This window comes from Triturus cristatus, chromosome 6 (assembly GCF_964204655.1).
Source record: "Triturus cristatus chromosome 6, aTriCri1.1, whole genome shotgun sequence".
Lineage (NCBI taxonomy): Eukaryota > Metazoa > Chordata > Amphibia > Caudata > Salamandridae > Triturus > Triturus cristatus.
Window position 1 is genome coordinate 612,001,768 of NC_140589.1, and position 25,996 is coordinate 612,027,763.

The following is a 25,996-nucleotide window of genomic DNA, read 5'->3' on the forward strand; positions in this document are numbered from 1 at the left end:
CTTCTCTCAAACATTTTTCTACGAATGTTATTAAAATCTATTTTTCTTTTTAAGTCATTCTTTCTTACTTCTGTTTGTACATTAGCATTTAGTATATTCTGTCGATTGTCTGGTTGTTTTCTACTTGAAACACTATTTCCAGTGGATATATTTGTTACATTTTTTCTTAGCTTGAAGATATTTTTAAAAAAATCCTTAGTCTGCTTACCAGAAGGCTTTTTCTTTTTTCCAACATGAGGTTCTTCAACTAATTTCTTTTGTCCAGTTGTCTTCAAATATAGATGTTGTTATGTTATGTTATGTTAATTATTCTTTTATATAGCGCACGGCTACTCAAAAAGAGTGTCCCGGCGCTTTTTTGGAAAAGAAGGGCTGCAACACAATAACATAACACCGTTAAAAAAAGGACAGAATGCCAGACAAATACATGCAGGAAAAACAGACTACTGGGTAAACAGCCAGGTTTTAAGGCCTTTCCTAAAAGCTAGTAGGCTGGTAGCTCCCCGCAGAGTGAACGGCAGAGAGTTCCACAACTGTGGCGCCAATAGTCCAAAAGAGCGGCCTCCCAGGCGAGCTCTCTTCACACGCGGAACAACCGCCAAAAACAGGGATTCCGACCTCAAAGACCGGGTCGGCTGATAGAAGACCAGTCTCTTTTGAAGATACTTTGCTCCCACCGCGTGGAGAGCTTTGTAGGCCAGAGTCAAAGCCTTGAAGGCGATCCGTTTCCGGATAGGGAGCCAATGCAAGGTTTTCAACAGGCCCGATGCACTGGCCCGTCTATTTAATCCAAAGATTGCTCTCGCAGCAGCGTTCTGCACCACTTGGAGCCGCTGCAGCAAATACTCTGGCAGGCCCAGGTAAAGAATGTTAGAATAATCCAACCTGGACCCGATCAGAGCCTGCACTGTCAGTTTCCTATGCTCCTCAGACAGCAGGGGAAGGAACCTCCGCAGCATCCTAAGGATGCCGAAGCAGGTGCCCGACACCCCGAGGATCTGGGATTTCAATGTTAGCCCCTTATCCATCTTGACCCCCAGATTCTTGGCGACTTGGGAGGAGCAAGACGGAGGAAACCTATTAATCGGCCACCAGGCCTGCCAGTCTGGCTCTGTGTCGCACCCAAAGAAGAGTACCTCAGACTTATCGGAATTGCACTTGAGGCTGTTCAGTTGGAACCATTGGAAAACAGCCCCAAGGCAATCCCGGATACTCTCCCCGTCAAAGTCTCCTCCTCTCTTACACGAGAAGAGGAGCTGGGTGTCGTCGGCGTAGGATACGATCTGGGCCCCATACGACTCCGCCAATGCCGCCAACGGGGTCATGAAGATGTTGAATAGGGTCGGGCTCAAGATGGAGCCCTGTGGGACCCCGACTCCCAGAGGCGGCATCACGGCGGAATCTGGCGAGGCCCAGACCGTTTGCCGGCGGCCGGCTAGAAAGGAGGAAAACCAGCCGAGCACCGTCCCCCGCAGACCTATCTCAAAGAGTCTTGCGAGAAGGCCATCATGGGGGACGGTGTCGAACGCCGCCGTCAAGTCCAACATCACCAGCATGGCTTTGCCCCCAGAGTCCAGAACCCCTTTAATGGTTTCTGAGACCTCAAGGAGCGCAGTCTCTGTGCTGAGATGGGGACGAAAACCCGACTGGGTGGCGTGCAAGATCTCGTTGGTCTCAAGAAAATTGGAAAGCACAACCTGAACGTGCTTTTCCACAATCTTCGTGAGAGCCGGCAGCAGAGAGATGGGCCTATAATTGACCGGGGCCTTCGGGTCTAGGCCTGGCTTTTTGAGCAATGGAATCACCATCGCCTGCTTCCAGGCATGCGGGACCACTCCCTGACTCAGCGAAAGATTCAACAGCGGGTTTGCCAGTGGATTGATCGCCTCCGCAACTTTCGCTAAAAATTTAGCAGGGCATGGGTCGAGGGGCGAGCCCGATTTGAGATTGCCCATTAGCGCTAAAGAGTCAGGGGCAGAGAGCGAAGGAAACACACTCAGCGTCACACCAGGCCAAGCCCGCGGGGATAAAATGGCCTCAGGATTAGTCTGGCCCGTGGGCCCAGGCGATGGAAAAGAATCCTGTATGCGTTGGATCTTGCTCGTAAAGAAATCAGCAAGGTCCGAAGCCCAGGTACCAGACGGTTTTTCGTCCGAGGTGTTCGACCATGGGGAAATAAATTCCCTCACAATGGAGAAAATCTCCTTGCAGGAGTTAGAAGCAGCTTCTATTCTCCTAGCTAGATATACTTTTTATTCCAGGCGAATGTCCCGGTGATAGGCCTTGACCACCGTTTTATAGGTCAGCTTGGCTACAGTATCATATTGTGCCCGCCAAGCTCTCTCGGCCACCTTACACTGCTGCCGCGTAGCCGACAGTGCTGCGGTAAACCAAGGCGCAGAGACACGTTTCGGTGTCAGGCGGGGTGTCAGTTCCGGGGCAAGATCATTCAGCCTGTCTAGGAGCCAAGCTTGCAGGGTCTCCAGGTCCCTATCCAGATCGCCAGAGAGGGAGCATGGGTGATCCACAGCAGCCTGGGCCAGCATCTCTGGGGTCACACGATGATATGCCCTATGGACACGACCCTGTTGCTGTGCCAAGGCAGCCACCGGTTTAACTGTGCCTTTGATCGTAAATTTGGCAAGCAAGTGGTCTGACCATAGTACTGGTATAATCTCAATCACCTCGAGAGGGGAAGACGAGAATACCTGGTCAAGAGTGTGCCCCTTCTCGTGCGTAGGCTCCTGCAAATGAGGAATCAGTCCCAGCGGGGCCATAGCCTCAGAAAGTTTGATGGCAGCAGGGTCAGACGGATCATCCATCCGAAAGTTAAAATCCCCTGCCACGATGCAATGTTCCGCTTTCAGGGCCAGCCCCAACAACACGGAGTCCAGATCTTCAAAGAACGTACCGGGTGAACCAGGTGGTCTATACACGAGTAATCCCTTAACAGATTGATGTGGAGACAAAGTGATAGAAAAAGCGAGGGTCTCCGAGCCTCGGTTGTCCTTCACTGGCAGGATCGCACAGGGCGTGCCTTTCTTGACCACCAATGCCACTCCACCACCCCTTCCCTTAGCTCTATCCTTCCTGAAGATGTTATAATCAGGCGGGATTGCCGTAGCGACATCTGGGTTGGAAAATTCACCCCACCACGTCTCAGTAAGCATAAGACATAGTGGCTTCACTGTATCTAGAAGCTCAAATATGTCTTGCGCATGTTTACACGCCGACCTGGTGTTTAATAGCATGCAGCGATAACCCACACTGAGGGTGTTATTGTTGGGACGTGATAACTGAGAGCGGTTAGGGCGCCAGCCACAGCCAGGGCAGCAGAGTTTCCCGCGATGGCGTCCGGGAAAGACAGTGCGACAGCCTGTGACCAGGGTGTCAAAAGAGCGCAGTTCCCCAGGGGAATAATGCAGCACTGGTGTCCCAGGGGGACACATCCCTGGTGTTTAGAACCCTACCCGCCGCTCCGATCGCCTCCGGGACGCTGACGGGCAGGACTCTGGCTTGACTCCGGCGCGAGTCCGGCGCTACCGCTGCGCGTCACCGCTGCGCGCAGAAAGCGAGCATTAAGTAGGGCTCACCTGTGGTCCTAGTGAGCGCTAGAGCGCTCAAACAAGTGGCACACTCGCTACTCGCCACCCCCAAGATGGCGACCAGGCGCCAAACACGAAGGCAAGAGGAAAGATGAAACAGATCTGCGAAAAGCGCGGTGGGGGGCCCAATTTAAGGTGCAAGTATGTGGGCACACAAAGATTGGCTTAAAAGCAGGGGAAAATACAATTTAGAGCAAACTAAATACAAAAACGGTATTTTTAAAATATAAGCAACGCTGTAGATTATAATTCCAGCAGCATAGCGCGCGTGCGTGCTATTACCTTCTCCAAGGTCGAGCTACTGCCAAGCTCACCTTAAGTAGGGCTCACCTGTGGTCCTCGTGAGCGCTAGAGCGCTCAAACAAGTGGCACACTCGCTACTCGCCACCCCCAAGATGGCGACCAGGCGCCAAACACGAAGGCAAGAGGAAAGATGAAACAGATCCGCGAAAAGCGCGGTGGGGGGCCCAATTTAAGGTGCAAGTATGTGGGCACACAAAGATTGGCTTAAAAGCAGGGGAAAATACAATTTAGAGCAAACGAAATACAAAAACGGTATTTTTGAAATATAAGTTGTTGCTGTTCTTTTCTCTTTCTTAATTTTATAGGCATCTTTAATTTATTTTAGTCTTGTTCAGCAATACCTGAAAGAAACAAAAAAAAATACCTTTATGTAATTTATATATATTACTATATTTTTTATGAGCTTTTCAAAACATATCATATGAGCTATCCCTTTCCTACGACTGCAAGTCTTACACAATAAAAGCTACACAAATTAAATCTCTTGACAACAATTCCTGTGTGCACACAGACTCATGGTGTGATTCTAGGCAGAAACCAATATTTGATTGGCAATTTCAAAGCACATTTACCGCTGTGGTTTTACAAGTGATAAATACTGTAAGAGCCTGACACATTTTCCTTATAGTTTAGATAGGCAGAAAAGAGTACATGTCCTTACAGCTACTTGAGAGCATGAGCATGTGGAACCTGGGTGAGTGATTAGACTAGAGCAAAGGAAATGAGCATTGGTGATGTTGAATGTGGTAGCGTAACACACTACTATCTAAAATACCACACAGTGCTGAATAGTAAGCATGGGAGTGCAGGAGAAGCAGCTGCCTGTGTGCTAAGAGCGTGCTTCTGGAGACTGTGTATTGTCAGGTGCAAGAGATCTGCATGGACGCTTGCAGAACTGCATGAAGACTGCACAGATGTATGTAAGAGTACATGTGGGGTAAGGGTTAATTGCAGTTTTGAACATGTAGGATCTACCTCACCCATGGCAGGTGTGGAAGGAAAATCTACCCTGTTGTTTTCAAATGTGTTAGCATTTGCCTCTCATTTGTAAGATAGTGATTTCTGCTAAATGCAAACCATCACAGTTCAAGAAAACAATCTGCCCCTTTCCTACTAATGCAAGTCTTACAGAACAAGAGCAACACAAAATAAATCTCAAACAACAAATTCCTGTGTGCACACAGACTCCTGGTGTGATTCTAGGCAGAAAACAATATTTGATTGGCAATTTCAAAGCACATTTACTACTGTGGTAGAGCAAGTGATAATTACTGTAACAGCCTGACACATTTTCCTTATGGTTTAGAGAGGCAGAAAAGAGCACATGTCCTAACAGCTACTTGAGAGCATGAGCATGTGGAACCTGGGTGAGTGATTAGACTAGAGCAAAGGAAATTACCCTTGGTGACATTGAATGTGTTAGCGTTACACACTGCTATCTGAAATACCACACAGTGCAAACCATCACAGTTCAAGAAAACAAGCTGCCCCTTTCCTACGGATGCAAGTCTTACAGAACCAGACCAGCACAAATTAAATCTCTGACAACAAATTCCTGTGTGCACACAGACTCATGGTGTGATTCTAGGCAGAAAACAATATTCCTGGGTGATACCAGTACACCTTTACTTATGGTGAAGACATACTCCATAATATCTGACAAGTTCAAGGCAGTTAAATATCTTCCAAAACATAAAATATAAAACACAACTTTAAAACAAGAATCTCAATTACATTTTTTTTATCAAAATGCACCACATACATCACCTCTCAAATTCATAACTCACCTTTAAAAGTAGTTAGTTGAGAAAGAAATGTGGCACTCACAGCAGATTATCAGAGCCAGAATCTCTGAACTGTACACCTCTCAGCAGAACCAGTAAATGGCAATGTTTCCCTCTTTTTTCACACATATACATGTTAACTTCAAATCACAGTGCTTCCCACATTTTTTCAAATGGAAACACATTTCTATTGGTTGCATATTTCAACCCTTTCCAAATGATCCCTACCCCCAACATGACTTCTGCCTTCTACCATAGCAACAGGTCATGGAACACTGGTGTGAGCAGAGAGGTCAGAAGTTCAGCACACAATGTGTCTAATCCAAAGAGCAAGAGTGCTTGACTTTTCAAACCTAACAGCAAATCTAAAGTAATGTTCTGTGGGTACACATTTTTCTGAACCAATACAAAACATGCTTTTAAAAATTTTAAAAATTTAAACTTGCAGCCTAGTTTTTAGTGTAGAATGATCTGAAACAGCCAATGAGCTCTTGTTATTAAAGTTTGTAAGCCTCCATTTTACAACTATCTTTCTTTTATTATTGCCATTCTACTGAAAGACACCTTCTGAGTGCATCCAGATCTCCTTGAAAGATGTTCACGGTGTGGATTGTAGGTCATAGCTATGTCTTCTGGAGTGAAAAGTATGCAGAAAAAAGAGGTATTTTCAAAGACCTTGCTTTGCCAAATGTAGACATTAAATGGATTGGTCACAGAGGGTTAAAGTGGCACCAATTAATGCCTCTGGTGAAATCCTTTCTAAATCTTCCACAGCCTGACCTTATAATTGTGCACTGTGGTGGAAATGACCGAGGCACTTTAACTGGGGTAGGTCTGGAAATGCTTGTTAAGGACACCTTTGTGCAATTGATGTCACTTTTTCCACAAACTACCTTTGTATATTCTAATATATGCCAAAGGCAAAAGTGGAACTGGTCCAACCAATATTGTCCACAGATTGACAAAGCAAGAAAGCACGTCAATAAGTCTGTTTCTGCTTTCCTCAGAGACTATGGTATGGGTTCTATATACCACAACAACTTGCGTTACAACATGCAAGGCATTTATAGAGGAGACGGTGCTCATTTCACAGATGAAGGCAACAGAGTCTTCTTCTTGAACTTTAGACTCTGCATCGGTACTTACTTGTAGGTCCAAAAAACACTCAATTAACACAACGGCTCTTTTTAGAGCCAACCAACATCTAAACACTTAAACTTGATTTTTTAATCTATTTTTTAATGGGTTTTTTTGCCACCGTGCGCGCACCCCGTGATATATATATTTTTTTTTTTTTTAGACCTAAGAGGTCTTTCATGGTCCCCCTGACAAGGCCTAGGGGGTCAGGGACTCTCTACCCTGCCCCCCTTTCACGTACTCCACTTGTGTTTTTAGCTCTCTTCTACCTCAAAAACTCAAAATGGCGGCTGGGGGTGCGCGCACCCCGTGATTTTTTTCACCCTTAAGGTCCTTCAGGGACCCCCTGACAAAGGCTAGGGGGGTCAGGAACTCTCTACCCTGCCCCCTTTTCACGTTCTCCACCTTTCTTTTTCCCTGTCACACACACAACACACAAAATGGCGGCCGACACTTCCTGATTTCGACCGATTTGAATGTTGACTGTCATGAATCCACCAATCAGAATTACGCTCGTGCACGTTTGGGTGCGCGGCTATAGATATGTATGTGCTTTAACTGCAATTTTCTCAGGAACTACTGAACAGATTGACAACATATATGCAAAAGGCACATCCCTGACCTGGCCAAATTTCAAGTAATTCTGTTCAGCCGTTCGGCTGTACCTTCGACTAAAGGTCCTATGGGAAAATGCATGGGGAAAAGGCGTTTTGGGACCCCCTTTTTTTCTCAGCCCCCGCTTGATGAATCATCCCGAGACTTTCAGGGTAGGAGCTGAGCAGAGCGCCCCATTAGTTTTGAAAATTTCACGAGGATTCGTCAAGCAGCGCCAAAGTTATTCAAAATAGAATTTTGAGATTACCTATGGAAACACGGTCCTAACTATAACTATCTACTGGCGACCGCCAGTAGATTATATATATATATATATATATATATATATATATATATATATATATATATATATATATATATATATATATATATATATATATATATATATATATATATATATATATATATATATATATATATATATATATATATATTTTTATATATATATATAATATATTTTTTTTTTTTTTATATATATATAATATATATATTTGGGGTGACTTATGTGGAGGATTTGAGGGAAAAACATGCTTAGTATAAGACTTTTGCCCCAACTTAGCTTGCGAAATGGAATACATTTTCTTCATGCAGTTTAGTTGGAAGGTTTTCATCTTGACCTGATAAATTATACACATACTCATTTATAAAATAACCCAGTGCTGGAGAAGTAGGTCTACAAGTAAATATCTATTTTTTCATATATATTTTGAATTTTATTCTGGTAGGCTTCCGAATTTCTCAGAATATTTTAAAAGACTTGACTACTAATAGTCACAATGGGATATATTTGGTTTCTAAGTTCAAGACCGAGAAGCGAAAAATTAACAGTAGCTGTTTGAGTACATCAGTGAACAATTCTTAAGTATGGTCTTAAAAAAGGAGTGGTAATCCCTTGATAAAGCTCATAGTCTGATGGTATCTGAGCCACAAGAGGTTCTACAGGCATTCAACACCTTAGGGTTCAAAATCTACAGGCTTCACACAGTCTGCCTTGAATCTGACCAAAGCTTTCAGCTTTTGAATCAAATTATTCCTTAGCTGTTTTGCCGTTTTCACCGAGTGGGAGGGGGTATGTCCAGATGTGGGTCCCATGCTCGCTAATCCACCGGATTCAAGCTTGCCTGACTGACGGCGCCCAGGATGCGTGTTTTCTGGTCCAGGGAGGACTTGGCCTGGCAGTTTGAGCTTCACTGTTCCCTTGAGGAGCAGGGCCAACACTGATTTGCAATATGTCTACGTCCAAACTGGAATGTATGGCGTGGTGAGCAAAGAAAACAATGGATTTAGTCCCAAACTGGACTGGGGTGAATGTTTGAGACTACTCGGTGTTCCATCCATCATATTTGTTTTGCAGTTTTCACCCTGAGTGGGAAAGGTATGCCCGATGTGGATCCCATGCTCGCTACGCCACCAGATTCAAGCTAGTCTGACTGATATGGGGTGATACCGCAAAACCGGTCCCACGATGCTTGTTTTCCGTTCCAGAGAGGACCTGGCAGTTCGGAAAGGATTATTCCCATGAGTTGCAGGGTCAAGACTGGCTTGCATATGGCTAGTCCAAACTGGAATGGCGTGGCGAGCAAACAATGGATTTAGTCCCAGACTGGGTGTGAATGTTTGATACAGGTCAGCATTCTGTCCGTCATCATGGTTTTGCAAACCCATAGATTTCACCACAACGTACAAGTCTTTTCTGGCACATCATGATTTCGCTTTAGTGCAGCATAGTTGTAAGATGTAGCTGTCCGTGTCAAAGTAAACTCTGAGACTGATGATCACAGCTCATAGAACAGCTCTATGATTGTGAGATCCTGCCTTTATTTCCTATCCCATAAGGGATTATAAAAAAAACCATAATTAAAGTACTGGAGTTTCAGGAAAAAATACAGTGTTTCAAAGTATATTCTATAGCCTTCTTGAAATCTTCTTCAGAGAAGATGAACCTCTCTGAGAAGGCAATAACAGCCCCTCCAAAAACGAGTGAACTGTTATAAGTGCATAAATAGATGAAGTTTAGTGTAACCCTCAATGAGAATTGTTTCATATGGATACTTCTTCCTGAAGATTCCTTATTTTAGGACTATCCACAGATGCCTCAGTAGATCTGGAAACTTCAGTCTAGTGGTAGCTGTTCAGCACTCTGCCAACTGCTGCTGCATCTGACTATCAAGTGACCAAACTGGTGTATGGTGCTGCATCACGAGTGGCATCAGTTCTTGTTTTTGCGTGCTGTATTTCTACTGGTCCAGAGCCCTCCTTTGCTTTTCACCAATATATTTTGGCTTTCAACAATACATGTTGGTAGACCAGGCCTGATGTCAACTCCTAAGGTGTCTGGGTTCAAACACTGTCATGGGCAGATATCACTGCCCAAATTGTCAAAATCTGCATGTAGTGCCTGGAGCCTGATCACAGTCCACCACCTGTGATTGCTGTGCTTCATGCATTTCAGGGCCATTAGTGAGTAGGGTGGGCTGTGGCCCATGAAAAAAACGGTTCCTCTTGTCCTCCATCCGATAAGTCTCCTACTACAAAGTGGCCTTCCAAATGGTCCTTTCACAAAATACACATGAAACTCCATAGGAAAAACAAGTCAATTTCTTCCTCATCCATAAGAAAATCCAACAGCTGCCCTGTGACTCTCGAACATCTTCTCCACTTTCAGTTTTATGGCTACATTACCTCTGTGCCAAACTATAAATAAGCCAATATACTATCTCACAGATTCCTCTTCTGCAGATTCTTGTACGTTTCAAAGGGTTCCAACTGCTATATTCTGCTGTCTATAATCTGCTGTTAAACTCTTCAGTTCTTTTCTGTATACCTCTCTTGGACGTGGGACGAAAAACTGATGCCGTTGCACAAGGCAGCGCTGTATATAGGCCTGTGACGTTTCCTAGGGAGTTGGCACTGCATCTGTATTTGAGTTGCACTGCTTTGCAGTTTTTGTGACTTGTTGTTAGAGAGAAGTTGGCAGATCCAGTGTGGCACCTGATGATATTCAGAAGTCGAGAAGTTTGTCGGAAGATCTTGTATCCAGAGAATAATCTGTATTATTACTGAAGGTGAGCAGCTTTTTTGTCAGGACCAACTTGCAGCTAAGGCCCCACTTTCTCTGTAAGGTTTCTGTTATTTCCACAAAAGAGAAGTGGAGAAATGTTAGTCTCTGCATTGAGTTTTACAATATACTGAGACAACCAACATAGAAGCACAAAAGCATACCGCTCCCATCGGCCGTGTGAGGAAGTCAGCCATACTAGAGAAAAAGACACTGGAGGTCCAAAAGAAAATACATACTTTAGGCGGTGACTGGACTTAATAGTGAGGAAATAGGTCTTAGAAATCAAGCTACATGCACTTCAAGATGGTTTACTATTGTAGATAGAAAGTGAATTCACAGTGATAGACTTGAAGGGAACATATTACTAGTTCCTCAGGTATCACAAACACACAAGATACCAGTGTTTGATGTTCGGCTCATACACTACTGATTAAAAGTTAGTGCAAATTATATTTACAAAATAAATCCATGCATTACAGTAGAGAGCCTGTTTGTGTTACTATTCACCTACAGAATTAATTGGCCAGAGGAGACCAATTTCATCAATGTTTCAGAGCTACAAACATGACTAAGTTTGTTGGATCACCCATATTTCTGAGTAAAAAAACAAGATACCCTCTTTATCCAGAGCTTAGAAGATGAATTTCAAAGGCAGATAAGACCGAAATGAAATGGGATGATAAGATAAAAATGGAAACATTCCACAAGAAAGTTCTCATCTTCCAAATTTCCGGACCTCTAACTGGGATGAAATTAATGGGAGTATTGTGGAAAATTGCACTTTTTATACATTTGGCCCAGGATTTGGAGATGACTAGAGAACCAATGCTTGAAAGCTATTGTGGAATCTAAGGGTTTAGTGGTGGTAAGAATAGATTTTGAATTGCAAGTTGTGGCAGTTCACTAATCTGACAAAATGAAAGCGCTTTAGTGGTCAAGTTTTTAAGTTGGCCTTAACTACTGATGAAATAGTATGAGCATGAATAGCTTTAACGATGCAAGGGTAGTAGGATCCGGTTTCTCTATTTATTTCAGACAGATGTGAGAAGTTGGGGGCAGTATCTAGCCCTAAAACCCTTTTAGACTGAAGTGACTAACAAGAGATTTTTCTGTGTCAAAGGTAATAGATAACTGTTTGATCCTCTAGAAACTGCATGAAATCATGTTTTTGCCTTTAGTGGTTCTGCTCAATTACGAAGTATTTCAGATTGTTCCAAAGCTTGGTTCTGCTCATATTTAACATTCTTATTGAACGTTTGTTTTTGGAACCTCTTCTGTCTAAGTCGACATGGTTCTCATGTAGGTTACTGTTGGTGGCAAAATTAGTCAGTTTTTCCTGGTTTTTAGGTTCTAATTCCATATGGCCTTGTATAACAGTCCTAGAACTGTGAATTTTATAATTTGCTGTACTCGGATTACAGTATATCCCTAGGTTACATGTTCATGTTTCTTGAGAATTAGGCCTATTTCACCTTTGTCTTATGGTCTTTGAAAATTCTGGATTTAAGTAGTATTTTTGAAGCCAGTTATGCAGTCGTACAATGTTCTAGCTTAAAGCGTCGACTATCCTACTAGGTGTGTTGAATGGTAATAGGTCAGTAGACATGTTACCTTCCATGAATTAGTCAGTTCAGTGTTGAAAGTGATGCACAGTGTGAAAACCAGCTCGGCGATGAAGAGAATGCTCACATTCTTGCCTTTTATTACTCTTTATTGGACACTGGCACAGAATCTGTGGACGTGCGGAGGGATTGTGCTGCAGCTCAGTTAGATGAATTCATGCACCACCTGTTCTCATTATGAGGCCCTCAGTACTAACCTATCTTATGCAAAGGCGAAGATAAAGCAGCTTTTGACAAAGACAATAGTTTATGAAAAACAGGGTAGGGGCTGATTAGTCACCGAGGACCAATCTTTGGAGTTTCTGGGAGTCTCCTATTTGCCCAAATCTTTTCTGGATGGAACTTTATTGGCACCCTCAGTTGAGATTCATTGAAGGAACAGTTCAGACTCTAAAAACTGTCCCCTACTGTGATGATTGCAATAAGTTTGGCAAGACACAAAAAAAAATCCACTAGAATATCCACCTGCATGCTGGCAGAGTAGCAAATTCTATCATTTCCAATCAAACCTTCACTTTCTCTGAAAATAAAGACTAATAGAAGTGAATCAGATTTTCTAGTGCCAGGTCCTTTTCACAGTCTTTTATTTGTTGGGTGCATTTTAGATGAGCCATTAGCGAGAAGCCAAGAAAATGTATTTGTCTAATGCTCATACTTTCATATAAAAACAGTTGCCATTGTGCATTTATGGTTCAGCTGCACTTCCTAGGAAAAGGCATTTTTTTGATTTGCGTAGAACTCTTGACCCATGCATGAATCTGCATCAAAACTAGAATTGACAATTGCTTGGTTTGGTCAGATAAAGTCAAATGTTTGAAAGAACTGGAAGAACGTGGGCAACAGATATTAACATTCTTCCCCTTTTTCAAACAGGATTTAGGGCCCAAAGCTCTACCACAGATGACATCTTAGTACTGGGCCACCTGTCTAACCGCGCTACCCAGACATCTCAGTTACCACTTTTTTGCTGCTTTGTGGACTATAGTGCAGCTTTTGATCGGGTCGATCGTGGGAAGCTGTGGGAAAAGCTGCATTCCTGGGGAATTCCCCAACAGCTGCTAAAGGCCATAATTTCTTTATATCAGAGACCTGGGTCCGTATTAAAATCAGTCAAACATTAGTCACCGCCAAGGTACCAACTAATAACGGCCTAAAACAAGGGTGCGTACTTGCCCCTATACTTTTTAATCTGTACACAGCTGACCTGGGGAAAGCGCTGCAGGGGGCAAGTCTTCTGCCTCCTAGATTGGGGAATATGCGGCTTCAAATACTACAGTATGCGGACAACATCGTAATAATGGACCACACGAGAACTGGCTTACAGAAGGCCCTAAAAGCTTTGCATGGTTATAATCCACAGAACAAACTCCTGGTGAACCAGGAGAAAACTAGGATACTTATATTCAGGAAGTACCCACGTAAGAAGACCATACATTGGTAACTTAGGGCCCTACAAATTAAAACAAGTATGAGCTACAACTATTTGGGCTTCTGGCTATCGGAAGGGGCAAAACCTATAGCCCACCTGAAACATCTGAGAAGGAAAGCGGCAGGCATCATTTTTTCTTTAGAAAGCCTTAACCTGCAACTTCACAGTCCAACTGCTGAACCCATTTTGCAAGTTCTTAAGGCAAAATTAGTGCCCTCTCAATTATGGCCATTCAGTTTTCCCTGGTGCCTTCAATAAATTCCTCACGAATTATCACATTTTGGCTTATAAAAAGGTCGGAGCTCACCCTAGACAGGTCAGGAGAGCAAGAGTAAGGCTGGAGCTGGGTCTCACCAGTCCGGACATTACTTGCTTAGGTGATTTAATAAAATACTATATCAGGACTACGCGAGCACCAGAATTGTTATTACAAAGACAAATTAAAACGCTCTTCGAACAGGAGGGTTCCCCATGACAGGTGTGCTTGGCAGCAGGCACCAGATTATTGGACATTAACGTCTGAATTCTGCACAACCCTGACATCCCACTAATAGCCTACAGGAAAACAGTGAATACTCGGGCCAAGAGAGTATCTTTTGAAAGGCACCTGGAAAGCCTGCATCACCAATTCAATCTTTCCTCACTGGACTCCTCATACACCATGGGAAAACCGCAGCCCTACCTTGAGCAAGCTCTGACAGTCCTGGCTCGGGGAAGAATTACCTACATGAGACTCTTAGCTCTACCCATCACGGCTTTTAACTCAACTTGGGCCCGGCAGGACAATTCTGTGGCTTGCCGACTCTGCAACTACCACCTTGAATCCTGGCTCCATCTGTTGTGCTGTTGCCCAAAGTTAGTCAGTGAGCGGCAGCGCTTGGTTCTCCCCATCTGTAGGTTGCTTGGCCTACAAAGTTGCAGGGAAGTTTCCGACCTGTGCTTCTCTGCTAAAACCTCAAATTGTGGCCCGACTAGGGAAATTCACAGACTCAATCCGAGCCACACTGAAACTGAAAACTGAGTCATAACAGCATTCAGTCGGCCATCAAGCGAGAGAGACTATGATAAAACTTTTCCTCAAGTCCAATGCACAACACCTTACTGCTAAATAGGACAATATTTTTAGTAATAGTCCTTTTACTACTTTAATCTTTTTAAACGTCTTTTCACTCTTAACTAACTGTGTGAGATTTTAAAGTTTTTGTTTTATTGATAGAATATTGTAACAATTTTAATTAATTGAACAATAAAGATTCATTCAAGTCAAATTTTGGTAGAGATCCGTGCTGAGGAAACAAATTTAAGGGTGGTGGGGGTTGTTACGGTATTTTTTTTCCTATTTAGGTCTTATATAGGAGATTTTTCCTGTGCCTGCAGCAAACAATGCTGAACAAATTTGCTCCACACTTGGCATGAAACTAGAACTTTGCTTAAAATGTTCCTTTATATTATTTAAACCCATGCAGTAGTTTTTGAGGTATAACCCTATAAAATGTTGCAAGATGGGCTTGAAAGATAAACATTTTGTATAGCTCTGCAGTTTTATATCAAATGTGATTGGCTTTAGAATGGGTGGGAATTTTAATTGTTCCCTGTCTTGAAACTTGTGGAAAAAACTATTCCACAGCCATATTGAGAGGAATCGGAATCATGAGAGTTGCCAGAGCCTAGAAGAGTGCTAAGGGGCACTTAGAGTTATGGAAAAATGCATGGACAAAATGCACAAAAATGAGCTTTGGGCATAAAATTCACAATTTTCGCAAACATTTTAGTTCAACTATTTTAAGGACATCAGAAAGGCACTGTTTTACGGTGGAAATCAAGGTTTTGAAATTGCAAGTGTTCAGCAAAACCTTTTGTAAAAATGAAAAAATATGGGGAAGTGATTATCTCATTAAAAAAATGCAGTGCACAGCCAACAAAGATTGTTCACACTGTGGGTTAGCTACCCATAGCAGGTGGGTTGCACAGCCTGGCCACAGGCCTTGTCCTTAATCCAACCCCTGCAGCGCACAGCAAAGGCTTGTCATTGTCTGGGGTTTCCTGCCCGCTGAGGTTTGGGCCATCACAACCAGACATACTTATCTTGTAGACAAACTCACAATCTCTGGTGGTGCCCGGCACACCCGTAGCCAGGACACCATCAGACTGCAGACTAAAACACAAAAAAAAGACAGTATACCTTTTCCATCCATGCAATACAGGATCTGGAACATGCCTATAACCATCAGGACCATCCCAACACTGCTACAGTTTAGAAAAGAGTTGCAAACAAATCTCTTAAAGACCAGTACATCACATAGCACTACCAGTCCTCAAATCCACTACCCCTCCTATCACTCATTGACTATATGCTTGTTTTTGACCTGTGCCTTTTGGTGAGGTTTCCACTATATAAGTAGTCCATACATTCATATTACACTGTTGAGTTGGCTGATACTCTGGAGGGTCAAGCTTCTCTAAAGATTTTCTCTTGGACAAAACATCTGTTCCCATCTTCTAAAGAGGAGGAAGACATTGCTGTGAATGCTGTTCTGTAGTTAAGACTCTGGGGTGGATCCAGTGTTGATGATGCAGAAGTAACTTATCCATCATAGTGGCTGTCTGGTGAGGGCATCCTTCCTATATTTGTATCGTATTGTCCTTACTGTATTCCTGAAATATTGACTTTGTCTGAATACTTAAACAATAATTCTGTTGCCAAAACCTCTCATTGTAAAAAACACAATCTAAAGGTGTAGTCATCTTTTATTAACGACTATAGCAGTTCTAACCATTACTACTTTCTCTTCTGAATTTTCGAAACATTTTATACATCTGGGTTGGAAAAATAACTTTTTTTATTGACTGTTAAGCAAATTTCGAGGTGGAATCTGGCAGCTGGGGTAATAATTCGAAGGTTATTAATGTGAACAGGATACCCTAGTTTGATGACTGTTATTGCAAGTAAGTAACTATCATCTTGTCTTTAAATTCCTTGCTAGCTTTTAAAGTGTTACATTTTTTTCTATTTGTAGGGAATTGACGTTGTTCTGGAGTAAACTACAGCAGCGAGTGGATCCTTCTGTACAAGTCTATTTAGAAAGGTGTCGTCAGCTTTCTCTGTTAACCAAAACAGTCTATCACATTTTCTTTCTGATCAAAATCATACAGTCAGAGGTAAATATGTCTATTTCATTCTATGTGTTAACTGTGGATATTTAATGTATGTAAAGCCACTTTGATGGTTTTCTTTTGCAGAAATTGCTGCAGGAACGTTTAAATGTGCTGTTCTCCCAGCATACAGTTTCTTACTTATCTCACTCAGATATCAAAGAAGAAATGTAAGAATTTCTCTTACTTTTCAATTGTAGGGAGGTTAAGATGTAGATTGGCTCCAAGCCACAGCTGTCGCTGAAAGAGGACTTTGCTAGTGATTCCTTATACCTTCTATCCAACACTTCTGCTATCGTTGCAGATCTGAAGTACATCCCAAAATTTGCTTCAAATTCCATTTTCCTGTTTTTTGTCAATGGAAACTGCCTTTTTTGGGCAAATATTTTGCACAGTTGGGAGTATATTTCCACTGATAACCATCACTCGAAATATTTTCTGATACTAGTAAAGTGTTTTTTCTCTACTAATATACGATTGTGTGGGGCAAATGTATCAGCCATTGATAGGCTTTGGTATGTGCCCTTATGGAGCAGCCCAACATTCCAACCAGCATAAGGATTTTGTTGTGTTTGTAGAGGGTGCAGTCGTCATCTGTGTGGATATCCAGGCGCTGTGCTGGTGTGTGAGGCTAATGCAAAAAGATCAATTGATGTACAGAATGGTGTGTGAGGCTAGCCCCACAGTCAGGATGGTGGCTGTTTGAAGCGCCAGTTCCTCGGTTTCATGCAGAATTCAAGACGCGAGAAGGAGGTTCTAATGTGTGGTGGGAGGTCGTGCCATACTTAAGTAGCAATGTATGAGATGGTATGACCTCCAGTTCTACTTTTGTCAATATGTTGGACGTGGGCTTGTAAGAGTCCAGCTGAGCATCTAGTGGGTGGGACAGTGGAAGTGTATGCCGTGGTGCAGGTAGGCTGGGCCTGCGTTGTGTGGTGGCTTGTATGTATGCGTGAGGAGTTTGAACAGTGCGACCTGTGTATTAGTAGCCAGTGGAGCTCCCTTAGTTGTGGTGTGAGATCGATGTGGTAGGTTGCGTTAGAGTCTGGCTGTTGCATTCTGGATGATCTGTAGTCTTTTTGTGAGATGATTAGTGATTCCTGTGTAGAGGGAGTTACCGTAGTCCAGCCTGCTGGTGATGAGGCCTTGAGTGATTGTGTTTCTTTTGCTGTGTAGTTGAAATTTGTCTTTCTTTGTACCCTCAGTGTGTAAAAACAGGATTCTGTGATGGTCTTGACCTGGGCAGATATGTCTAACTTGTTGTTGATGATCCCAAGGTGTTTTGCACGAGGGGTGGAGTATCACGGAGAGGCATCCTTCCCAAAAGCACCACCTCTGTCTTGTCTGTGTTCAATTTGAGACAATTGGAATTCATCCAGGCGGTCACTTCGGTAATGCAGGCATGGTGAATTTGTTCTTTGTGTTGGGAGTCCTATCGTTCAACATAAGAAAGAATGTTTGCCAGAAGGGTCATGTAGATGTTGAAGAGGGTGGGGCTATGTGATGATTCTTGGATACTCTGTAGATGAGTTCCCAGACTTCTGAGGAGTAAGGAGGCAGGGTTGCCTTGAGCTCCTTACAGTTAGGAGTCTGCAGATCAGTTGAAGGGCAGGTCCTTAGATGCCAGTCTCGTGTAGTCATCTAGATCGATTGGGAGACAGTCAAAAGCCACTGAGAGTCTAATAGAATGTGGGAAGCAATTTCTCCTCTATTTAGGATCATACATATTTCGTCTGTAGCTGCGATGAGGGCTGTTTCTGTTCTGTGGTTTGGTCAGAATCCTTATGGCGTGGTGTTGAGGAGCTGGTGGGTATTGAGGTAGTCTGTTACATGCTTGTTGATTGCTTCTTCCATAACCTTGGCTGGGAATGGTATTAGAAAGATGGGTCTATAGTTTGTGAGCTTGACTGGGGCTGCTGAGGGATTCTTTATTGTGACGTTAACTGCTGCATGCTTCCAGGTTTCCAGGAAAGGTGGCTGTGGCAATGGAGGTGTTCAGTAGGATGGTGAGGTCATTGTTCATTGGGGTTATTTCTTTGCTGAAGGTTTGGTGACAGGGATCTGACAGGTCCCCTTAGTGAATAAAGTTCATCTAGGTCAGTGTTTGTTGTTGCACTGGTCTGGGGGTGTTCTTCGTCTGAGGTTGGCAGACTGGCTGCGATGGTGCTTGAGTCGCATTGGGTGCCAAAGTTGTAATATATTTTGGTAAGTTTGCTGCTGAAAAACTTCGAGAGGTCTTTGCCAAGGTCTTGGGAAGGGGTGATACTGCTGACGGTGACTTCAGGTGTGAAGTCCTTGACAATGGAGCAAATATATTTGCTGCTGTTGTAGCTGGGGGGGTAATGCTGTCTGCTAGGGTCTTACACTTGGTGTTCCTTGGCTCGACCTCCACTTTTCTTTCAAGTTTCTTTCAGTGCTGTTGGCCATCCTGAGTTCTTCTGTGTACCAGCTGGCCTGAGTAAATCTATTTTTTTTTTTTTTTTTTTTTGGCTAGGGCCCAGGGTGTTGTCGAAGGCTGTGAGCAAGCTATTGATGTTTTATAGATTTCAGGTGTGCTTGAGGGCCAGAAGGGTTCTTGGTGAGGGTCGTCCTCTGCTGGGTTCGGACCTGTAGAGGATTTTTTTTTTTTATGGTGTGGGATGTTGCTCCTGCAGCTGACAAGGGCATGGTCAGTCCAGGTGATGTCTGTTTGTTGATGGTATGTTTCTGAAGGAGGTGAAGACCAGGTCCAGAATGTGTCCTGTGGGGTGGGTGGGATATGATAAATGCTGCGGAGCCTGAGGTTTTAGAGGAGGGCTTCTGAGTTTGAGTCTGTGAGGTCCTCCAAGTGAAAGTTGACATCTCCTAGGAGGATGTAGCCACTGAAGTCGATAAATGGTGCCACGAAGTCCATGATACAATTAGTGATGCTGGAGCTAGGTTCTAGAGGTCTGTAGATCAGTGTCTCTAATAAGGTGAGGTCTGCTGTTATTTGCATCTTGAAGGTGAGGTGCTCCATGCAGATTTCGTCTTTTTCTGCTGAGGTGGTGCAGCGGTTGGTGTTTTTGAAGATGATGGTGATAATTCCTCCATGTCTGTGTTGCCAGTTTTGCCTGATGATTTTGTATACAGCACGGATGACAATGAAGATGTCCAGAGCCTAATTTGTGGTCACTTAGGTCTCTGCATGGAAGAGGAGGTCCAGGGAGGAGTCATTCAGCAATGTCCAGATCTCTGTGTCATGTTTGGTGAGTAAAGTGGGTGTTGAGCATGTGTGAGAGTAATGCAGTTGGTGTTGGTGTAGACTGGTTTAAGTTTACTTCAGTCGGTCTGGTCATGGGTTTTGGGGTGCACAACTGGCAAGTGGTGCAGGTTCCCTCTGTGTAGTGCGGTGTGGTAGCTGCAGTTTGAGCTACTACTGAGGTTGAGTGCCTGAGGGTGAGCCGCGGGAGAAAGGGTAAGGACCAGGGTATCTAGCACTGGACATGGTTCCGGCTCAGAAACGCTTGCCTTTGGTGTGTCTTCAGTGCTTCTGCCCTGCAGCTGCCATTAAGTAGGTTATGATAGAGTAAAGGAGCAGTGGGCAGGGCTGAGGGGGTTGCGGGAGGCTGGAAAGAGCGCTGTAGGGAGGAAAGGCCTGGAAAAAGGGGAGGCACAGGCAACATTAGTAAAGCGTGAGTCACAAGTAAGGTATGAATGAGGCAACCAGGAATTATATAACATGGGAAAACAAATACAAAGAGACAGTAAACAGGGCAGAATATGAAGAATAAGTCACAAACGGTAGATGGAGAAAGAAGCAGGGAAAGGGATGAAGAGCATGTCCCACAACAATGGCAAACAGAGAAGAGAGAGAGTCACAGAACAAAGCGGAGAAAATGAGTAGAGACAGTCGCATCACGGAGCAAATGGAGGAAAGTCACTAAACGGAGTGCATGACATCTTGGGAACAGTCCCAGAACAGGACAGGAAGGAGAGAGTCACAAACATATGGCACAGAAAACAAGGCAGGACTGCCACAATACAGGGCAGAAGGTGGCAAAAGGGTCACAGAAGGGGCACAAGAATAGCATAGTGTTAGAAATTGGGTTTTTGCTTAGGGCATGTGTTAACTCTTCTTAACTCTTCTTAAGAAACAACCACAATCCCTGTCATGGTGAACCACATACGTCACTAAATTAATCTGTGTTTAACCCTTTGCTAGCTTGGCACAAAGGCAATCAAGCCTAACTTAGAGGCAATGTGTAAAGTGTTTATGCAGCACACAAACCGTAATAAAGTCAAAAATTCAACACAAGAAAACTCAAAGTCCAATCAGTAAAACCTGAACTATAAATGTTTAAGGTTTCTAGTGAACTAACTGAGCATCAACCGCGGACATCTAGTTGTGTGAGACCAGGACAAAGTCAAAAGTCACTGCTGACCAAATTGGAGCGAGATTCAGACACTAGAAGTGGATTGTGCCCAGTCTCAGCTTAGCCTCAAACTTCTCAGATATATTGAAACTATCCGAGAAGGTAAAGTTCAGCGGGGCAAGACAGCCAGCGGTGTCACCCGGGAGCCTCTAGCCGAAGTTGCTGTGAAGATTTTTATTTTCGGGCCTTGTCACTTATATGAAAGTCGAAAATCTCTATAGTGACCAGGTAGGTCCCAGTCTCCTTTTGTTTTTTTGAGCACTTCTTGACTGAAACATTTCCAGGTCACAGGTTTGGGTTTTAGGCTGTTTGGGCACCAATAGCACAACTTCAAAGTGTCCAGGGCTAGGTGGGCATCACTTGGAGGGTTGTACTTACTTCATGTTGGTTCAGACGCAAATTAAGTTGTTGGATCTTTTTGTGTCCCTGTAGCTCCGAACAGGAGTCTAGCCACCTTGCCCTTATAGTCAATACGGTAGTCCTGGGTTCAAGCAGCAAGGCAGGCCTCAAGGAGCCTTGAAGTCCTCAGGGCACAAGGCAGGCTTCAAGCAGAAGGGCAGTTCTCTAAAATACAAAGCAGGCCTCAAAGTAGCAGGGCAGTCCTCTGAGATACAAGGCAGTCCTGAGTGGCCTCCGGAGGTCCTGGAGTGAACTGACGAGTGTATCAGAGGGTCCTAGTTTTAGATTTGGTGCCAGCTTTGAAGTAGAAGAAACCTGAGGTTCCCTTCTCCCACCCCCACAGATGTTTCTGGAATTTAATTCCCCCCTGTGCAGGCCCAAAGTTGTCTGGTTTGACATAAACATGAGGTCAAGTTCTTTGTGAGTGTTATGGTAGCATCTTTGAAATGTAAGGGGGGCGGGGATTGCTCTGCCCCTCCCGTCCTGGCAGGATTTGCCATCCTGCCAACATCTAATTCCCCTTCGTCTTTGTCTTAGAGGAATACATACAGGCTAACTGCACCTGACATGACTCAGGCTGCAGGCACGAAATGGTTAGGACAAGAAAATGGCAACTTTTCTAAAAATGACATTAGAATTGTGATTTGAATTCTGACTTTACCAATAAAGAGGATTTTAAATTACAATTATTTAGAGGCTAAACATTACATTTCTTCTTTTCCCCCTACAATTGTTATCAGTTATTTAATGTACTAACCCAATGTTAGCCTATAGAAGAAGTAGGTCTTAAAGTACTGAAAAATAATTTGAAAGTTTGTCACTACCAGGACATGTAAAATTGAAACGTTCATGTCCACCTTTTTAAATACACTGCACCCTGCCATGAGAGTTGTTTAGTAAATGTACAGAACCTAGGGAAACTCACATATACTAATTTACAACATAAATGGGGCAAACACGCATGTACAATCAAATACAAAAGGTTTTATTCAAATATATTCATAAAATCCGTACAATGTAAAGAAAGCTACATGTTGAATCCTACACACACTTCAATCATGTCTACAAGCAATTGTAGGTAGTGCACACGGGTTCTGGTATTGCATCCCCCCATGAGGGATTCTGACCTCAAACTTGGTGAGAGAGCAGCTCGGGCCTCGAGGGACATAGAAACCCACCTCCTGTGTTGCTGATGCATTCGGAGTCCGTAGGAGCTCAGGATCAGTAGACCGGAGAGCAGTGTTGCAGTGCCTGCAAATGCAGGGGAGTGACTTCTTCACTCCAAGGGAGATATCTTCGGTTGTCCTTGATGCTCCACAGGTCCTGCACGGATCCTGTATGGTGCATGGGCACAGATGATGCTTCAGACGGAGAGGGAGACAGTCTGGTTCAAATGAAGTCCAGAGTGTCCAGACGGTCGAAGTTCAGTGGTTTCTGGTTCAGAATCTTGTCCACGTTAAATATAAGGTCCTACAGCCAGGTAAGCCCCTAAGTACCCAAGGAAGAGGGCTGGCAAGATTCAGGGGACCCTCCCAGGGGAGGGTCTGGACAGTATGGAGGTTATTCCCATGTTCCTTGTCCACTCCCGAGAGGAGCCAATGGCTCCCAGGACTGGTTGGAACTGGAATATTCACAGGGACACCAAATGTGCCCCTCATGCAGACTTTCAGTCGCTGGCAAGCGACCCACCCAGCCCTAATACGTTAAATCTTGTCTGGGAGGTGGTCATACCTCCCTGTGACAGGATGCCTGTTATGCCATCCCCTGCCCAAGCTCGTCTCAGCAGCAGGAGGGCAGAAATGTGTCTCTGGTCGGCAGCAACCATTTTCTGCTGTCCCGGTATAGAAGGCTGGTACCGGGAACACCAAGGACCCTGCGAAGCTCGATTCTGAGGGGTGGAATCATACTGCCCACATCAGTGTGGGAGTATGATTCCAACATGTTTGACACCAAACACAATAGGTTTTGTTTCAGCTGTTATAGAGTTAGTCATCACGCTGTTGCATAATGTCCCTTCATGTGTCGTAAATATCTGCTTCACTGACAACCCGGGAAAATGGACTTGGTAGTCTACAGAGGTGTCCTACTCATGCAGTGGCACCCTCTCACTTGGAACCAAGCACCCTTCCTTCAGGATTGTAAAGGCCTGCTATAGGGGTGACTTGTAGGTCTTAAGTGCAGTGCCCTAAGATATAGTAAACCTATATCTGATAGAGACTACTAGCCACAGATTCCTTAACATAGAATTATCCCCAGGCGTGAGACTGGACCCGAAAAACTTTTTTGCCCAGCATCTCTGCGCGCCGGGGGGCGGCACCACGCGACTCCGCCCGACGTCTTCTGTGGGCGTGACGTCAGCGAGGTCACATAAGCCCCACCCTGGCGCGCTGACGTCAGTTGATCCGGATCGTGTTCCTGGCCTGTTTTCAGGCCTTCTTTTTACGCTTTGCGTTTTCTTGAGAACAGTGTGCGAATGCCTACGGGCTTCAAGACGTGCTCATCTTGCGCGTGCCAGATGGCGGCGGACCCTCGCCCCATTTCTATGTGGTGTTTGGGGGAGCTCCACGGACTGCAAGGCTTGTCAGCCGATGAAGCCAAAGTCCTGGTGGGAGCGCTGAATGAAACGCCTCTCGGCCCGCATGTCCAGGTCGGCGTCGGCGCCACGTCTGTCCCCCACAGAAGGGTTCAAGAACCGCCGCTTCTGTCTCTGACATCGTCCCTCTCCAAGGCCGCAAGGGCATCGCTCACCTGTTGGTAAGTGTCGCAGTTTGTCCCCGAGGCCCGTTCCCCGGCCTGTTGGCGGCATGGGTTCTCCGCGGGTTGTGGGGCCCTGCGCGTTGCCACACTAACCGCCATTCCCCGGCCGGGGGGGGGAGGTGACCAGAGCCCAAATGGAGGCCTCTTTAGCTCTTCCTTCTCCTCCTCTTCCTGGGACGTCTGCGGATCCCTTGCCGTGTGCAGGGCCTTCTGCGGCGGCACCGGCTCCGGCGCCGTCGGGTTCGTCTCCAGGTTCAGGGGGATATGGTGTCATCGGGGTCCGGCCCTACGTGGTTCCCTCCTTCGTACCACGGCGCCTCTGCCTCGCCGCAAACCCCCACGGGGGTCTCTGTGGTGTCGCGGGTGGTTGCTGGGGCTCGTCCTCTGGGAAGGCGGCGGCCTTGTCCGAGGCCGAGCTGATGCCGCTCAGGCGCTGCTGGCCCTGGCGGCGCAGCAGGGGCCGGCTAGGGGCCGGGGTGTGTCCCCGGTCCCCCTTAAGTCTCGCCACACTGGCGTCTGCCTCGTCGGAGGTCAAGTCGACGCCTTTTCGGCGCCGTTCTTTGGCCGCCCTGGCTCCGACCCCACCCCATTCTCCAGCGGCGTGAGTCGTGGCAGAGGTCATCTCGGCGTTCGGTCGACGTTGAGCTGACGCCGGGGGCGGACTCCACGGCGCCGTGCCGACTCAATTAGTCTTCAGACGCCCCCTCTTCTCCAGAGGTTCGGAAACTGTTTGTTTCTTCTTCTCCAGAGACGGGACTCCGCATCGTGGCCTTTTCTCTGGCGTCTTCCAAGGACGGCTCTTCGCCGTCCCCGCGCCCGCAGTCTTCCCCGGAGGCGCCTCAGGTTTCGCACTCATCGGGCAACCTTCCCCCATCCCAGGCTTGGCCTTTCCTTCCTGCCGGTTGGGCTGGGGGACGGCAGGCTTAGCTTACAGCCGTTGCCCACGGAGGAATTGCTCTCCCCACCGCGTTGCCCTACGGAGGCGAGTGCTGCCTTCGCCCGGGCTGTCTCCACGGCTGCGGGGATTTTGCGCATGGGCGACCCGGCTGCCCATTTCCCCGCAGATCATTTGCTGGAGGTTCTCCATCAGGGCTCTGGTGGATGGGAGCTGCTTCTTCACTTTGAGGCTTCGCTCCATAATTCTCTCGTGGGGGCCTGGGGGTATCCTGCCAAGGGGGACCCGGTGCCCCAGCCACTTCTGCACCGCCACCGTCCTGCTCCGCATGATCCTGTCTTTCCTTCCACCCTTCTACCAGGGGCACTCTTTTACAGACTGCCTTTCCCTCCTTGCCATCGGTGTTGTCTCCCCCGTCACGGGAGGCCCAGTGGTTAGATTCCTGGGGGCGCAACATCTTCGCCTCCTCCAGTGCTGCCTTGCGGGCGCTTAACACGCTTTGTGTGTTGGCCAGAGCCACTTCTTGCTTGTGGGATTCGGCGGAGTCCCTTCTGTCTTCCGCTTCTCAGGAGGGTGCCTGCGCTGATCTGCGGCACCATGTGTTGGATGGCCGGGAGCTGGCGGCGTTTATTCTTTGCTCGGCTCTGGATGTTTCTGAGGTGGTTGGTGGCACCATGGCTTCTTCAGTGGCCCTTCGTCGCCATGCTTGGCTGAGGAATAGTGCTTTCCCTTAGAACGTTCGAGAACGGGTGGTTGGCCTTCCCTTCGATGGCACTCTTTTCTTCCACGCCCCTGCGGATTCTGCCATTCAGAGGGTCCTTGCGGGGCTTCGTCGTCATCCT

The 25,996-nt window shown here is 45.5% G+C and overlaps 1 protein-coding gene across 3 annotated transcripts in view; it reads left to right on the top strand.

Annotated features, from left to right (window-relative positions):
- ZNF292 (zinc finger protein 292) overlaps window positions 1–25,996 on the top strand; it is a 474,880-nt gene that overhangs the window by 411,867 nt on the left and 37,017 nt on the right. For all 3 annotated transcript variants that reach the window (XM_085611081.1, XM_085611082.1, XM_085611083.1), the window contains one exon: window positions 16,574–16,715. In XM_085611081.1, coding sequence (XP_085467207.1) covers window positions 16,574–16,715 — 142 coding nt within the window. The remainder of the gene's footprint in view (window positions 1–16,573; window positions 16,716–25,996) is intronic.